Source organism: Pelobates fuscus, chromosome 5, assembly GCF_036172605.1.
Source record: "Pelobates fuscus isolate aPelFus1 chromosome 5, aPelFus1.pri, whole genome shotgun sequence".
Taxonomy (NCBI): Eukaryota; Metazoa; Chordata; class Amphibia; order Anura; family Pelobatidae; genus Pelobates; species Pelobates fuscus.
Genome location: NC_086321.1, coordinates 224,182,379 through 224,200,418, shown reverse-complemented (window position 1 = coordinate 224,200,418; position 18,040 = coordinate 224,182,379). Strand labels below are relative to the sequence as shown.

The window sequence follows — 18,040 nt, the reverse complement described above, 5'->3', positions numbered from 1 at the left end:
TTTTTGACAATCTGTTTTTATTATCATTTTTTCACGTCAATACTTGGGTAGAGTACAGTTGCATAATATACACGCAAATGCTGAGTATTACATTACATGACCTGGGTAAAGTAGCAGTTACTCAGATTTGGTAAACAGACACTACCTGTTTTATATAGGAAGGTTTTACAGCGAGGGATGAGCAGCCTGTAGAGTGGGTAGAGCGAGTAGGTTCGAAACCCAGAATTTCGGATAATTATATCCTATCAAGAATACCAGTCCGTATAGTATCAGATCTCACACCCCTGACCAAAGGGGGAGGGGGAAAGGAGGGGAGAGACCGTGAGTGAGGAGCAAGACACCCACATGTTCTTTTTGTTTTGTTTTTAAAATACTTTTTATTGAAGATTTAAAAAAAAAAACTATTTTTACACACAAGGTTCATGAAACAGAACCATATACAGACAATTCAATCAATGGTGAACATCAATTATTAGCTCAGTATAGGCTATTAAATCATCTTTGATGTCTACCCTTCATACATGAGACAACATATGTTCTTGTTTTTTAACATATGAGAACTATACTGGCATTGCACACCACACTGACAGCGTGGCCGCTATAATCAGCTTTTAGTAGTATAACAGCTGTTTGCCGTTTTCTCAATCTGGATAAATGGAGCACATTATATCCCTTTTTTTTTGAGCAGTTGAGTAGATAGAGATTTATTTTTTTTAATGTATGTCATTAAGATGGTGTTGCTCCATGATCTGCAGCCACAAGGAGCATTAGTATAGCATTACAGCCATCACTGGTTTTATTGTAAGTAACATTAGAAATTGAATAAATCCCATTGGATTCAACCCCTTTTAAATTCAGCCAAAAACCTAGCAACTTTGGAGATTTTGATTTACATTCTAAGCAGCTTCATTGTTACAAAACCTCTGTGAATGCTTCAGAATACAGTTATATAGAGTACACAGAAACGCCTGTTGGTGACAGGTTTCCCACTTCCCCCGTTTAATATTCTGGCAATGATGGGATGGTACATAATAAAGAAGGTACTAATGCCCCCTGATGAAGCTCCTCTGAGGCCAACTATCTGCAAATCTATTCCTGTCATTGTCCAAGCAGGTAAACTTATCCTCAAATTGTTTTGTCTTTAGATGTCTACTGTAACTGAAAATGGAAACGCTACTACAGGCGATATACCAAATGTGGAGAAAACATACAAAAAGGTAAGCACAAATCCTAGTCCTTCTCCGTTTTATTTAGACTCTGGGTATGTTGCCAGCAAACTTGCAAAATTCAGGCCAAAATAGTCAAGTTTAAAAATACATTTATTTCTACAAAGCATCACTGCAAATTGTTTGGAGGAGAAACCCCTTATCCTACACTGTAAACAATATACAGGTATATGTCTGTTTTGTTTATACACCATAGACTTTAGATTATTTCTTTTTGAACTGACAATGCAGAGCTTTTGTTATTGTGGCATTAATGTTTACTCAATTATAACAAAATGGTGCTTAATTTAACACAGGCATAGGCAACCTTCGGCACTCCAGATGTTTTGGACTACACCTCCCCTGATGATTTGCCAGCATTATGGGTGTAAGAGCATTATGGGAGATGTAGTCCACAACCTTCAGCACTTCAGATGTTGTGGACTACATCCCCCATAATGCTCTTACACCCATAATGCTGGCAAAGCATCATGAGAGGTGTAATACAAAACATCTGGAGTGCCGAAGGTTGCCTAAGCCTGGATGGTTGCTTTAATCCGTGCTAAGTGTGATGCTTGCATTTTTTATTCAAAGGCATGCATCAAGTTAGTAAAGGCTTACTATAAAAAAAATGACAAACAATGCAAAAAAAAAGTTATTGCATTTATTGAAGTTTTAGCTTGTTCACTCAATGTCTAATATAGTAACCTTTGATAACAAAGTATACCTGGCATGAGAGGCGTGGCTAGGGTAGCAGGCTTATAGTGCAGCATTCTGCAAAACATTTGTTTTGTGCAAAAACTATAAAGTTGTGAGAATACAAAAAATACAGCACTGTGATAACAAAAACAATTTGGGTTTTAACCCCTTAAGGACCAAACTTCTGGAATAAAAGGGAATCATGACGTGTCAGACACGTCATGTGTCCTTAAGGGGTTAAAATGGCACCCTTCTGGTGCCTGTGATAAAACTTTACCCATCTGGCTAAAACCACAGTTGTGGCCTCACCTAAGTGATAAAAATAGCCTATTATCGTCACAGGCTTATTGTAAAATGCACGGATTGTTTTAGAAGATGTTCACTAATACACAAGCCGTAGGGCTGTGATGTTTCAAAGGTGAATCACACAGAATACCTAGCTATATTGTTATGTCTTATCTAGATTAAAAGGAGAACTTAAGAATCCTGTATTTAGGTAGACGCCGTACAAGTAAAACAAGTCTTTCCACTTTTAGCTATTTTTGTCTCTTTAATCTTTTTAAAACGATTTGAAAAATGTGTGCTTCTTGTGAAGCAGCCTCACATATCTGGTGCATCTGTTTCACAATTTGATTACAATCTGTGTATAGTTGCAAGTCTGCATTTGACCCTTTTTAATGCAACTTCTGTAGACAGTGGAACTACAATGTCCGTAAAAACAATATATTTTTGTGATCTCGCAGTGTAACACAACTACAACTGCATTGTTGGAGCAAATTGGGAAATAGTAGTGTGTGGGTGCCTAGACCAGGGGTAGGCAACCTTCGGCACTCCAGATGTTGTGGATGCTTATACACCCATAATGCAGGCAAAGCATCATGGGAGGTGTAGTCCAAAACATCTGGAGTGCCAAAGGTTGCCTATGCCTGGCCTAGACTGTCTCTTTAATTCACACATTAAATGTGCCACGCTTGCAGAACACTAGTGACTTTTCTAATAATCCTTATTGAATCTACTATATAGCAATTTGCTACTGCTCTTTGCTAGAGAGAATCAATTATATTGATGGAATTTGATCAGTCACCAGCACAACTTGTGTGTGATAGGTGTTGTCCTCATATCCATACTGTATTTTTCTGCACATTCAGATTTAATGAGTTTTGATTAAAAAAAAAAAAAGGTCCGTAGCTTTCACCAGCATAAACTCACCCTCTAAGACACACCCCCTCTATTTACAAAGCCACTTCCTTATTAGACATACTCTGTGTTGTTGTCCTCTTGTTATCAGCTCCATTTTCCCTCTGCAGCAAGGACACTGAATATAACAGTTTATCTATGCTGCATGGAATAATGTGCAAGAGAGAAATAATCACAGCTTGTTGCGATGCAAGCGTCAGTTTTAAGCCTTCAGTCAGTGGCAGACCAAAAAGAATCACACCAGACACACAAATGGAAATTGATAGTATTTCTACATTCTGGCCACATCAACATTTTACACAATTCATGGAGTAATATTTTTTTTTAGAGAAAGACAAATATCAGTTCATCATCAGCATCAGAAATATTTATTGTCACTTTACTTATAAGTATTGAGATCTCTTCAACCGGTATTCCAATGATAAAAGTATTAACATTAAATCTTAGGGGTTTGAATTCACCACAGAAGCGTAATATCCTCTTAAAATTTCTGAAAGATGAGTCCATTTCCATCTGTGGGCTGCAGGAAACACATTGGGAACAGAGAGGAAGGTCAGGTTTAAACTCTAAAGATTATCCGTTTATTTTCTCCTCCTCCCTATATGACAAAAAAAAGAGGAGTTGCTACCCTTATTTCTTCTAGAGTAGCGTTCAAACTTATTCACCAAATACAGGACCCAGAAGGCAGGTACCACATATTAATCTGTGAAATAAATAATAAGGTGTATACGATTGTGAACCTCTATGCCCCAAATCAAGCCCCAATAAGGTTCATCCGGAAAGTGTTGGATAAAGTTGACAGAATTAGTCAGGGCATGGTAATCTATCTGGGGGATTTTAACTGCATTCTTAATCCAGAATTAGATAGGAAAAGTTTGATCAGGGACCATCACAATAAACAACTAAAAAATTCAGCAAAATCCTTCAGTAACTTGTTAAAGAACAGGGGCCTTTTGGATCTCTGGCGTACCCTTCACCCTATGGAACACGACTTTACGTGTTTCTCACAGGCACACCAAGTATACTCTAGGATTGATTTGATAGTTTCAAACCCAAGCATCTCAAAAATGCTGAAGAAAGTCTTTATTAACCCCTTAAGACCGCAGGACGTTCTATGCCGTCCTTATTTAGATGGCTCTAAAATCCGCAGGGCGGCATAGAACGTCCTGCGATCTTATGTACTTACCCGGTCGCCGGCGATCCCACGCCGGCGATCGCGGTATGGGGGACTTACCTGGGAGCCCAGGGAGTCCCCCTCCGTCCTCTTCGGCCCCCCAGGGCCATGTGATCGCGAGGTCCTTGCGAGGACCCCGCGATCACATGAACAGCATAGCCGTCCAAGGCAGTGCCAGCAGGGGGAGTGCCTGTAATGACAGGTACTCCCCCTGCTGTCTGAAATTCAAATAAAATCAGTTAAAACAGTGTAAAATAAGATAATATATACTTAGATCATATATATATATATTTATTATATATATGATCTAAGTATATATATACACATATACACATATACACATAAATATACATACACTGTCTACATGTATTTTAATATTAATATATACATAATTATATATATATATATTAATATCAAAATACACGTACAATGATATTGATTAAATATATATATAATTTTTATTATATATATTTATATATAATAAAAAATAAATAAATATATAAATACGTTAAAAAATAAAATAAAAAAATAATACAAAATAAATAGATAAAAAATATATAAACATGCGTAATTTCGTTCTAACTGTATTTTAAAATTAATATATATATATTGATATCAAAATACATGTAGAACTAAATAATATATATATCTATATACATAAGTATATACGTATATATCACTAAATATATACCTATATATAAATAAAAATAATAAAAAAAATTATATACATATATATGCACACATATATATATACACACCTATATATATATAATAATTCTACGCATATATTTATGTAATAATTTTACATAATTAGGTCATTTTATTAATTACAATTAGCGGGACCTGCCTGACAACCCATGCTGAAACTATAGGGAATTTAATTTGCTAGCACTATATTTAACCCTGTAACTTTCCAAGACACCATAAAACCTGTACATGGGGGGTACTGTTTTACTCGGAAGACTTCGCTGAACACAAATATTAGTGTTTCAAAACAGTAAAATATATTACAACGACGATATCGTCAGTGACAGTGACATTTTTCACACACAAATGGCACTTACACTGACGATATAATTGTTGTGATACGTTTTACTGTTTTGAAACACTAATATTTGTGTTCAGCGAAGTCTCCTGAGTATAACAGTACCCCTCATGTACAGGTTTTATGGTGTTTTCAAAAGTTAGAGAGTCAAATATAAGGTTTGAGTTTCAGTTTTTTCACATTTAAATTCGCCAGGTTGCTTTTGAGACCGTATGGTAGCCCAGGAATGAAAATTATCCCCATGATGGCATACCATTTGCAAGAGTAGACAACCCAGGGTATTGCAAATAGGGTATGTTTTGTTTTTTTTAGTAGCCACTTAGTCACAAACACTGGCCAAAATTTGCGTTCAAATTAGTTTTTTGCATTTTCAAATATTAACACTAACTTTGGCCAGTGTTTGTGACCAAGTGGCTACTAAAAAAGACTGGACATACTCCATTTGCAATACCTTGGGTTGTCTACTTTTGCAAATGGTATGCCATCATGGGGGTAATTCTTATTTCTGGGCTACCACATGGTCTCAAAGGCAACGTAACCAATCTGGTGAATTTCAATGTGAAAAAACTGAAATATGTAACATGCTATATTTGACCCTGTAACTTCCCAAAACACCATAAAACCTGTACATAGGGGGTACTGTTTTACACGTGAGACATCGCTGAATACAAATATGTGTATTGTATTGCAGTAAAAGCAAACAGTATTATGACATTCACAGTTAGAATGTCACGTAGAACTAAAAAAAATTAAAAAAATCTTATTTTCTCCCATTTTTGTAATATTTTTTTCATATTAAATTATGTTCCATACCTAAATATTTGATGTTAAACGAAAGCCCTGTTTCCCCTGAATAAAATGATATATAATAAGTGTGGGTGCATTTAATATGAAAGAGGTGAATTACGGTTGGACAGACATGTAGCGCAAATGCCAGGTTTTGTTTACCTTTTTTTTGGATCACAACTTGTACATTTGGCTGCGGTCTTAAGGGGTTAAAAATATCGCATGGTCAGATCATAATGCGTTAATAATGATTTTAGACGATGGTTTGAAGGAAAACAGATCTAATTGGAGACTGAACGACCGTCTTCTAAATATCCCGGATTACCTAAGTCAAATTAAGTTAACTACTGATTTATTTTTTGAAGATAATACTAAAGATGATCTATCTTTTTCCACTATCTGGTGTGCTTATAAATGTACAATTCGAGGTCACCTTATTAAGCTGGGGTCTCTGGAAAAAAAAAAGAACTCCCATAATCTCGCGCACCTCTACATAGAATTAGATAAACTAGAGTATATAAATAAGAACAATCCTTCTATAGACATTTTTAAAAAACTGATGATTATCAAGGATAACATCAATGACTTACTGATTCAGAAAGCAAATTACTCATTAGAAAAACTAAGAAGATCATGGTATTACAAGGGTAATAGAGCGGATAAACTACTCTCGAATAGGTTGAAGAAGGACTCAATCAAGATGAGGGTAACTAAGATCATCCAAGAGGATAAGGTTCTCCTAGATCCATCAAAAATAGGCCAAGCTTTCCAATCATTTTACACCAAACTATATAATCTCCCGGATAGACAAGTCTCAGTAAATTTAACAGAATACTTAGAGAATTTAAAGCTGCCCAAAATATTGAATTCCCAACTTCAAAAATTGAATGAACCTATTAATTCAGAAGAAGTCATCCAAGCTATAGATAAATTAAAAACATCTAAGACCCCAGGCCCGGATGGCTTCAGTAATAAATTCTATAAGTCCTTGAAGGAACACTTAGTAAATAGCTTAACGGATACTTTTAATGAGTTTATGATAAAGGGTAATATTCCCCCGGAGATGCTAAAGGCTAATATAATCCCCATTCTTAAACATCAAAAATCATCAGAGTTAATAACCAATTACAGACCTATTTCGTTACTGAATGAAGATTTAAAACTTTACTCATCAATAATGGCAAGTAGATTAAATACGATCATGACGGATATAATCCATAGGGATCAAGTGGGTTTTATTTCTAAAAGATCTTCGGTATATAACGTTAGACGTCTGATAGATGTAGTGGACTGGGCCCAGTCGAGGAAATGTCCCCTCCTGATCCTGTCTTTAGACGCAGAGAAAGCGTTTGACAGGGTCAGGTGGGATTTCCTCGACGCGGTCCTACAAGCCTTTGGTCTACTAGGGAACATAAGGAAGGCAATAATGGCTTTATATTCAACTCCTTCGGCAAAAGTCATGGGGGCTGGATTCAGCTCAGATTTTTTTCCGTTGAATAACGGGACAAGACAGGGCTGTCCGCTCTCACCTCTTCTCTATTTAATGACAATAGAAGCTTTAGCAATATCAATAAGGAAAAATGAAACAATAAAAGGCCTTAACCTTAAAGACGACTGTATCAAATTAACAATGTACGCTGACGATGTCGTATTAACACTAACAGAACCTTTTAACTCCGCAATGGCTCTTTTTAATTGCTTAGACGAATACTCATTATACTCCGGTTATAAACTCAATGTTAACAAAACTACTGCTTTAGCAGTGAAATTTCCTCAGGAATTGAGGGCCAGTCTTAGTCAAAGATTTGAGTTTGATTGGTCAGATTTGTCCTTTAGTTATTTAGGAATTGAAATCGCAAGAGACGTTAATAGGATCATGGAATTAAACTTTTTACCTCTCCTTAAGTTTACTGCAAAGAAATTGAAAAAATGGAAAAACTTAGAGATCTCATGGTGGGGCCGCATTAATGTAATCAAGTCATACATCATCCCAAAATGGGATTACCTTTTTAGAATGGTGGCTTTACCGTGCCCTGACAGCTGGTTAACGTTAGCTCAATCCCTTATAAATAAATTTATCTGGCTACATAAGCCCCCAAGAATAGCCCTAAGCCGTTTATCTTTAAAAGTGAAAGAGGGGGGTCTGGGGATCCCCATCCTAAAGGAATACCAAAAAGCCGCGACCTTTACACACGCGGCCATCACCCAACTAAATGATAGTAAGAACGAGATCTGGTATAAATTAGAACAAGACCTTACCCCCACTGAGGGATTTTTGGAGGATCTGTCTCCGCTTTTCTGGCCCTTAAAATTAAGGCCTGATCACAAGCCAGAACCCATATCACTTAGTATTGTTTTGAAAAACATTCTAAGAGAGTGGGGGAAAATTAAAAAATCCCTAGGTCTTTATAACAAGCTAATTCCCCTCCTTCCTCTAGGAAATATATCACATTATATGCTCAACTTCAACTCAAAAAGTTGGATCGAGAAGGGGATACATAAATTTCAAGATCTAATGGATAGTAACGGGCGGATGGACTTTCAGACTTTAAAACAATTATATAAAATAGATAATAAGGAGATCTTTAATTACCTTAGGTTAAACGGTTTTTGCAATCAATATGTTAATTTAGAAAACTCTAATCGATTGAAAGATTTAAGTAACATCCTCAAGAGAGATTCTCCAAAAAAATTATTATCCATGGGATTAAGCCTAATGCAAAAAGACCTAGATTAACCTTTGGAACCCATAATAAACTCATGGCAAAAATATCTGGATATTCAGATTACTTGTAAACAATGGAGAGAAGCTCTAAACTTGGTTTATAAATATATTCATTGTCTTAACCTGGTAGAATGTCAATTCAAAGTTGTAAATAGATGGTATATGGTACCTAGTAAAATTAAGAAGTTTAATACTTCAGGTGACTCCATATGCTGGAGATGTAATCTGGTAGGTGGCAACTATTTACATATATGGTGGAATTGTGGCTATATACAGAAGTTCTGGAAAATGATCCTGGCTAAGATAAAACATATCACAACGATTCAATTAGCCCCCGTACCACAACTGTGTCTTTTACAACTAGATATCCGCCAGGTTAGTCACAATTCACTTCCGCTTATTTTACATATTCTTTTATTCTATCGCAAGGTATTGGAAAATGGCGTTAGTGCCATCCTGGTCGATAGTTAAAGAAGAAATTAAATACCAATTAAAAATGGAAGCTGGGTTAAATAGAAAATATCAAGAGCGATATAACTCCTGGCTTGGGATGCTAGATGCCTGCGGGTGATTTATAGAATCTCTCCTGATATACCTTCGGTTCATGATGATCGATATTTTCTTTAAAATAGGACCTTATATGACCAATTTATGTTTTGTTTTTGTATGTTTTTTGTCTGTGGGGGTGTTTACAGTGGAAATTTCAGATAAATTTGGATGTGTTTAGAACAACATTGTTATTTCGTCTACTATATGTAACAGGTACTCGATTGTTAGTTTGGCCCACTGTTTACTAAGTGTTTTTTTATTATTCCTGTGAACAATGTTTATCTTGTAAAAAAAAAGGAAAAAAAAGAGAAAGGAAAAAAAAAAAGTATTGAGATCTCACAAAATGTAGTTTATAACTCATGGGATTTATTGTTAATAAAAATTTGAGTTTCCAAGAATGGAGTTGGCAGGGACCGCTACATAATCGAAGCAGCCCCTTTGAGTGCAAAGCCATCTATGACGCAACCAGTGGCGAAAAAACAGGGGTCGCTGAGGTTGCGAGTGTGACTGGGCCCCATGTGCTCCACCTGTCAAGTATGCCCATGAGCTTGCCTCCTTAGAGCCCCCCCAGGAGACAACCATCTGTTTGCTACTTATCTGAACGGCAGGTGCCTACTCTGCTGAGATACAGTGTGTCCAGGAGAGGGATGAGCATGGGCGGGAAGGAGTGCTGATGCCCCTTCTCTTCCTCACAGCTCCCTCGTGCATCTGTTGTGATGCTGGGAGAAAGACTATGATGTCACTTTGGCCACGGAGCACTAAACAGTGTGCAAGAGAGCAGAGAGGAAAAACAAGAAGATTCAAGCTTCCAAACTAGTCCCCAGGGAGAGAAGATTCCACACTAGACCCCAGGGAGAGGACCCACACCAGCTCTCCCAAATGTAGAGAGAATTGGTGGGCCTCAAAAAATGTTACAAAAATACTATAAATAAAGTTAATTTGTGAGTGTATGTGAGAGAATCTATATGTGTGAGTGTGCCAAATGAGTGTGTTTGTCATTGAGAGTTTGTGTCTGTCAGTGAGAGTGTGTGTCTATCAAGTGAGTGTCAAATGAGTGAGTATCTCTTTCTGTTAGTGTCTTGTCAGTAAGTGTGTGTGTGTGTGTTAGGCAGTGTGTCAAATCAGTGAGAGTGTGTGACTGTTAGTGACTGTGTGTGTCTGTCAGGAGTATGTACGTATGTCTACTAGCCCCAGACGAAGGCGCAACACAGTAGCGCCGAAACGCACGTCAGGCGTTTTTCAAACACTTATTTTCTTTATAATTTGCTATTTTGGGTTTATTATTTCTTGGTGATGGGTATTTAGTGTAAATATTTTATTCGAGAGGGGTGGCGGTTTTTAGGGTTCACAAGATTACAAGCTTGCCTTCCATGTCCGGACCCTGGTCGGACTTCTTTAGATTGAGGTAGCCCGAGGTGTACCCAGTATTTATTAACCTTCTAAAGCTGAATGATTACTCCCCACTAGGGTGATCTGTCGAGGGTGCCCGGGCAAGAGATTTATATCACACACAGCAGCTTACTCACTTCCTGACTACCGGCATTTAGCATTAACTCGAGCTGTATTAACAGCCAAAACTCAGTGTCAGTCACATATTTGTATTAGTACTATAGCATATAACTCTTAGTAATACGGATATCTGCTTGTATAGGTTAGAACCATTCTCAAATGTTCTCTCTGTATAAGCCGTATTGAGATAGCTTTGAGGATATACTGAATCTGATGGCTATTACTTAGTAACAATTTGATCTCAAGTGAGAGTCTGACTATACAGACGCTAGTCTGATACTTTATTGCTACATGTTTCAGAATCAGTTTTAGTCGTAATGACAGTTGATCCACATATGCTATTATTTATTATCTCTATGATATCTAATCAGTATACAGGTTATACTTACCACCCCTGTGAGATAACACATACCTGTTTGGCTTCGCTTGCTTTCTTGTGATTATATGTTAACTTATAAGGTGTAAGGCCATTTAGGTACTTGCAAGTACAGATATAGTAACCCTCTAGTGGAGAGCTTTGAGAGGCATTCTAGGAAGAGGTTAATATTTTTTGCCTCTATAAGTATCTCTGAGGACCTTACTAATCCCTCCTTCATAGCTCTCTTCTCCACTATTTGTTACCCCGCCCCCCTCCTTTCATTTTCGCATTTAGTAGACATACCACACATGTGTTTCCAAGCAATATATTAAAGGTAATCCACAATAATTTAGCATTGGTATGTGTAGGTATAGTCTAATATAGTAATTATTTGCATTTCAATTTGTATATCCTCTCCTATTGGGACACTATTTCACTTAAACGTGTTCAGCTCTATTCATAGCGTCACTCCAAATACTTTGGTTCCGAGAAGGAACATTCGTGTTACTATGTCAGTGTATGTGTATATGAGAGTATGTGTCTACCTGTCAGTGAAAGTTTGTTAGTTAAACATTGTGTGTGTGCCAATTACTATGTGTCTGACATACACTCACTGACACATACTTACTGTCTGTAATTGATAGTGTGTGTGCCAATGACTGCATGACTGTCAGTGAGTGTTTGTCAGTGTATGTGTACCAGTGAGAGCATAAAGGGGGTCCTTGTTTGAATCTTATACTGGGGCCGTGTGAATCCTAGTTACCCCACTGGCTGCAGCCTCTCCGAAAGGCCTGCTTCCCCATAAACCACACCTCACTGCTTCGAGGATGCACTGTTGTGCACACGCAGAGTTAAGATTGGCTGAAGTTCGCAGGAGTTGGCATTAAGCTGACTTGAGTGAGGTGAGTGTGGCAGGGAATTTTATTGCTGCCAACAGCGCATCTTGCAGGCAGCATTAGGATCCCCTGCCAGCTGTCTATCACATTCACCTCACTCAGTCTGTTTAATGCCATCTTCCGCAAATAACAGCCAATCCATGAACTGGATTTAGACCACCAGTCAATGAAACGCAAACCTTGCATCATCACTTTTATCATTTCAGTCCTCACACTGGAGCTAAAGGCAGCCTTCAGCAGGGAAATGAGAAAGTGCCCTGTGTCTGATCATGTTATTAGATCATGCCTTGTTGTAAATAATTAAATGGGTGCTGCCACTTGGAAATGATTATGAGTTTTTAACTTGTAATGGTGTCGGTGTATCCCAAAGTGAGAATGCCATGGAATAAGTTGTTGTTTTTTGTGTTTTTTAATGACACTTTTTTATTATTCCTACACAGTGCAAGGGTCATAAAACAGTGCCATATAAAAAACAAAAAACACTGTAACAAGTCACTCCCGCCGCCCCCCTCCCCCCCACACCTTTTTCCTGAACACTCTCTTTTTTCTTCTGTGGCAGATTTGGAAGGAGGTGATCTTATATAATGACGTTTAGTAGGTTCAAGTGTTTTGCTTTTTTGTACAATTCTGTTTCAAGAGTTTTAAGAGTTCCTCTCAGCTATATTTTCATCTTGGAATAAATGACATATATATGGTTTTCAGTTTACCAAATTCACCGCCATTTCATCAAAATGATATAAATATATATATATAGAAGGCTTGGCCTGTAATTGTGGGAGGCACTTAAGTTCCCTATATAAACCGAGTGAGCCCCTGCTTACCTGTCTTCGACGTTCTCGGAAGTGCTTCAGTGTACTTCCGGTTCACGGATCCGTGACGTCAGTTTCCCGCCCGCCGGCAGCCCGGTTCAAACGCTCTGCGGCTGTATTTGTGAGTATTACTGCTTAGCTTTACACGGACGGCAAGAAAACGTAAGTTTAGCCCTGACTCTCGCGGGCTCGGGTTTTTCTCCGCTCCGTGCATCGGTCTGTATAAACACGTTCAGTTACACGTTCACCTTGTAGTCCCGTTTCGCATGTTTCAGCCGGCCTGGGTTGTCGTACGTTTTCTACAAAGGTTGCCAGTTCGTTTATACTGTTACATTTTCCTGTGTGATGGTCACATTTTCGCAGTAGAATAAATAGATAATTTTGTTAGCTGTGTGTTAAGTTGGTTTCTCTCTTTTGTCTGGTCTAGTATTTCTAAACTTTTGTTCTTAAAGTTATTTAAATGATCCCCTTAAAGGTATATAAAAAAAAATATATACATATAATTAAATGGCTGTTTATGTCCTCTTTTCTGTTATAGTCCTTACTAGTTCTGACACTACTTGCGAGTGGCCCTTCGCGGTTATACGTGTTCGCAGCATTATTAAAGAGGTAGGCCTCCAATTCACCTAGTTTGTTTGTGTGTTTGTTTCAGGTAAACAAGTACTTTACATAAATAGGTCACGTTTCTTTCCCTCTAGTTCCGTTGGTTCCCTTCAAGACAAGTAGTCAAATATTAGGTCAAGTAAAGTTTATTCCTTCCTCTTCAGTATACCTAGTACGACACCGTCAGCAGGTACGTTTACTTGTGTGCCCTGGGGGGGTTTTAGGACTAGTTGTAATTCTCCCGCCAATTTAGGTATGTTCCCATAGGCCTCTTTGCCTATAAGTTTAGTGGTCCCGCAAGGCATAAAGTCAGCCCTTCCGTTCGGAGGTTCAGGCCAATCGTCCCAACGCTTAGTTAAAGCCTTGCTTCAATTTATAGTTAGGGCCTCACCGGTCACGGCCAAACGTTTGTACATTCTTTTACGTGTCACCGAGAGGCCAACACCCCGCCACCCACCTCAGTGGCACAAAGGCCCCATGAGCCAAACCATAGGTAGTGCCTCTCATAGCCACTTGGCAAGTAGTTAGGGCCTCATCTGCCACCAACTTAAGCTAGTTAATACAATTTCGCCTGTAGGCACTAATCTAGTAAGCGGGATCCCTCCGGTAATTTATAGTACTGTACTAATTCAACCTCTCTGCCTCACGCCCTTAGCATGTCCAACGCTTCTGTACTAGAAGACAATCTATCGGTTACCAGCACCCCTCTCAGGTCAGGCACGCAGAGAAGGCTACCCATCCCTCCGAGTCCAGCTTCCAGCTATCGGTCCTGGACTATCCCTAAAATCACCGCAGAACTCAAAAAGAGGAATATCCCTTATCCGGCTACAGCCAGGAAAAATGAACTTTTTCGTTTGTTGAACTCTACTGAGGATAACGAAAGGCCTGGCCCTAGTTCAGAGGTGAACGTACTAAATAGCCTGGCTGAATTGCACACCGTGATGGCCTCCCTGGTATCCTCAGTAGCTACTATAAATAATAGGTTGGATAATCTGGAGGCTAATAATGTTCCAACAGTCCCCGAGGTTCCCGGGCCTGTTGCTCAGCCCGCGCCTAACCCTAGAGGTAACGATAACCCTCTACCGGCTAAAAAAGCTACTAATGTAATCAATCCTATTCACCTCATTCCGCAGACTCTGAGACGTGACATCATAGAGGGCAAAGACGTTAACTTGGCCTCACTACTGATAGCGGCTCAAGACGTGGTAGAGAACAGGGCGTACACGTTTGAGGATCTGTCAGTAGTGATGAAGGCTAGAGATCCTAGACTAAATAGGAAACTTAACATTCCCGAATTTGTCTTGGCATTTGGTCTGTACAGAGACGTAATCTGTACAGCTTTTCCCCTCCGCAGAGAGGAGCTAGACTTATATCTACACAAAGTGATAGAGCTAGCTTATAAGTATGGGGGCTTTGCCTTTTACGACTATCACAAGTCATTCTCCTCCAGGTCAGCCGCATCACTATCTCAATATAATACAGTCACAGACTGGGGACAGTTAGACACAGAATTATTTCTCATGCATTTTGCAGGTCTCAAAACCCCTTCCTGTGCCATATGCTCGTCAGCAGCTCATTCGGTTAATTTCTGTCCCGAAAATGTAGCTATCCCTTCTACCAGTAGCGCCAACTCCGATTATCAGTCCACCTCTACCCAGAGGGAAGTAAGAGACAAATTAGGCAGGCCAATTGTGTTTTTGGGTAAAGCTCAGGTCTGCAATAATTTCAATGCTGGGGGTTGTAGTTATAGTGCCTGTAGGCTGCTACACGTGTGCTCGCTTTGTTTCAGGGCACATGCCAAGACGATGTGCCCAAACAGATTGTACCCTAAAAAGGCTTCCACTCCAATAAACGTACCTAATTTGCAACGTTACCTGTCTAATCATCCTTCTTTACATCTGGTGGAATTTCTCACGACAGGGTTCACTCACGGGTTTCACACAGGCTTTGGTTCACTCCCCACAGGTATCTTGGAATGCCCCAACCTTCAGTCAGCTCTCACAGACCCAGACACCTTACAAGAACTCTTACAGAAAGAAGTCACTAATGGGTTCATGATAGGCCCTTTTACTACACCACCTTTCTCCTCCTGGAGAACTAACCCACTAGGTATCGCCACAGGGAAGTTTAACAATAAAAAGAGACTAATTATCGACTTTTCTGCACCTCACTCATCTCCCACACCTAGCCTGAATGCACTAATCCCATCAGAAGACTTTTCTCTACAGTACGCCAGAATCGACGATGCCATTCAAGCTATCATTAACTCCGGGAAGGCGGCCTGGTTAAGTAAATCAGATATTACTAACGCCTTCAAGTTACTTCCCATTCATCAGTCACTCTGGCATCTGCATGGAGTTAAGTGGCAAGACAGCTACTATTTTGCTACCAGGCTTACCTTCGGCTACAAAAGTAGCCCCAAGTTATTTGACCTTTTCGCCGAAACGTTAACGTGGCTTCTCCTGAACTTCTGCAGATGTCCAGTTGTCATACACTACTTAGACGACTTCCTCACCATTGAACCACACCAGTGCACTCCACACAGCCTTAATCACATGCTCACTCTCTTCAAAGATTTAGGAGTCCCTGTAGCCCAGGACAAAACTGAAGGTCCCAACACGGAGATTACTTTCCTGGGGATTACGCTCAATTCTGTCTCCATGCAAGCCAGCCTGCCCCAGGAGAAAATAGACAGAAATCTTTCTTACATTAACATCTGCACGTCACAAGGCACTTGCACCAGGAAACAGCTACAGTCACTACTCGGTTCACTAAATTTCGCTATGAGAATAATTCCACAGGGCAGGTCTTTTATTTCCAGAATCCTCTCACTTTTGCACGGTCTCCCTGACGACGACTCCACGACACCCATAGACGAATCAGCTACAGCTGATCTAAAAATGTGGCAGCTGTTCCTATCCTCTTGGAATGGCAGGTCGCTATTTGTTCCCCCCATTTCCGACGATTCCCCAGTACTCTGGACTGACGCTTCAGGTGCCATAGGTTATGCGGCCATTTTTGGCGATGAATGGCTATACGACTCTTGGCCGATCGAGACCTCGTCGCTCGAAAATTTCAGTACCACCTCGGCACTTTTCGAGATTTACCCTATCGTAGCAGCAGCACACACGTGGGGTAAAGAGTGGAGGGGGCAGTCAGTCAGATGTTTTTGTGATAACTTAGCTACGTGTAACATCATTAACAAAGGCCGCTCTCAGTCTCTCACGGTTATGAACTTGGTCAGGAGACTCACTTGGCTAGCAGCTAATCTCCAGTTCTGCATAACCTGTGTTCACGTCCCAGGTATACAAAATACTGCTGCTGATGCTCTGTCACGCTTTAATTTTCAGGAATTCTTCAGACTGCATCCAACAGCAACCCAGCAACCCAGGGTACCTCCAAAATTCAAAGACCTAATAATGCGTTAAGCTCTCTCTTACAACATAGTGGGACGCTCGCTCAGGCGGGTTTATCCCTTAATACAAGGAAAGCTTATTACAGAGCATATGAACTGTTTAAAAGTTTTGTTCGTGATTACTGTATAATAAATGTTTTTTCCATTGAAACCATGGTTGCATTTACAACTTTTTGCCACTTTTCTCTTAATCTAGCTTACAACACAATCAAACTCTACTTAACGGGAATTCAACACTACATGTTAACCTGCTTTCCCAACAAATCTCCATTCCTAGCTTCCTACCCAGTTAAAAGTGTCCTCAAAGGCGTTCAGAAATTATCAGTACACATACCCACTAAGCGTCTTCCCATAGATAGTAAGCTCTTTAAGAATATCTCCGATGTACTCGACACGTCCCCTTTCGAACAAGTCACAAACCTAGTTATCAAATCCGCGGCTTACTTAGCCTTTTATGGTTTCTTGAGACCCAGAGAATTTACTGTAGAGAAAGCTTCCGACTCCACCTCATGCCTCCAAAAGAAACACTTAGTTAAAAAACAGGACCACTACATATTGTCTGTTGCTCATACCAAAACAAGCCAAACAGGTCCACCAGTGGAAATTAAGTTCTATCCCACATCGACCAGATGGTGTCCTGTCCGAGTATTGGATAAACTAGTAGGATCCCAATTTAATTCCAACCCTGATTGCCCACTTCTAGCTATTTTAGGGAAGCCCCTAACCACTAAAAACTTCATGCTGTACATACGCACCTTATTACTCCGGTTGGGACAAAATCCACATTCATTTTCAGGCCATTCATTTCGCATTGGAGCAGCCACAGCTGCCTCAGGTAATCACGTACCAACACACATAATTAAAAATATGGGGAGGTGGAAATCGTCTGCATACAACAGATACATCCCCAATCCGGAAAAAGAGATAAGAATGGCTTTCTGTGAAATGTCTAAATGATGTATTGCTTAATAAACGCATTTGACTTAATCGCTTCTTATTTTTGCCCTCTTTTACAGGCCTAACCTCACGTCAGTTTCGGCACACCTCAACTGACTTGCTCTTAAGGAACT

At 39.5% G+C, this 18,040-nt stretch overlaps 1 protein-coding gene across 2 annotated transcripts in view; it reads left to right on the top strand.

The window, feature by feature from the left end:
- Positions 1–18,040, top strand: part of PIP5K1B (phosphatidylinositol-4-phosphate 5-kinase type 1 beta) — a 160,067-nt gene that overhangs the window by 72,374 nt on the left and 69,653 nt on the right. For both annotated transcript variants that reach the window (XM_063455066.1, XM_063455067.1), the window contains exon 3: positions 1,146–1,217. In XM_063455066.1, the coding sequence (XP_063311136.1) occupies positions 1,146–1,217 (72 nt within the window). The remainder of the gene's footprint in view (positions 1–1,145; positions 1,218–18,040) is intronic.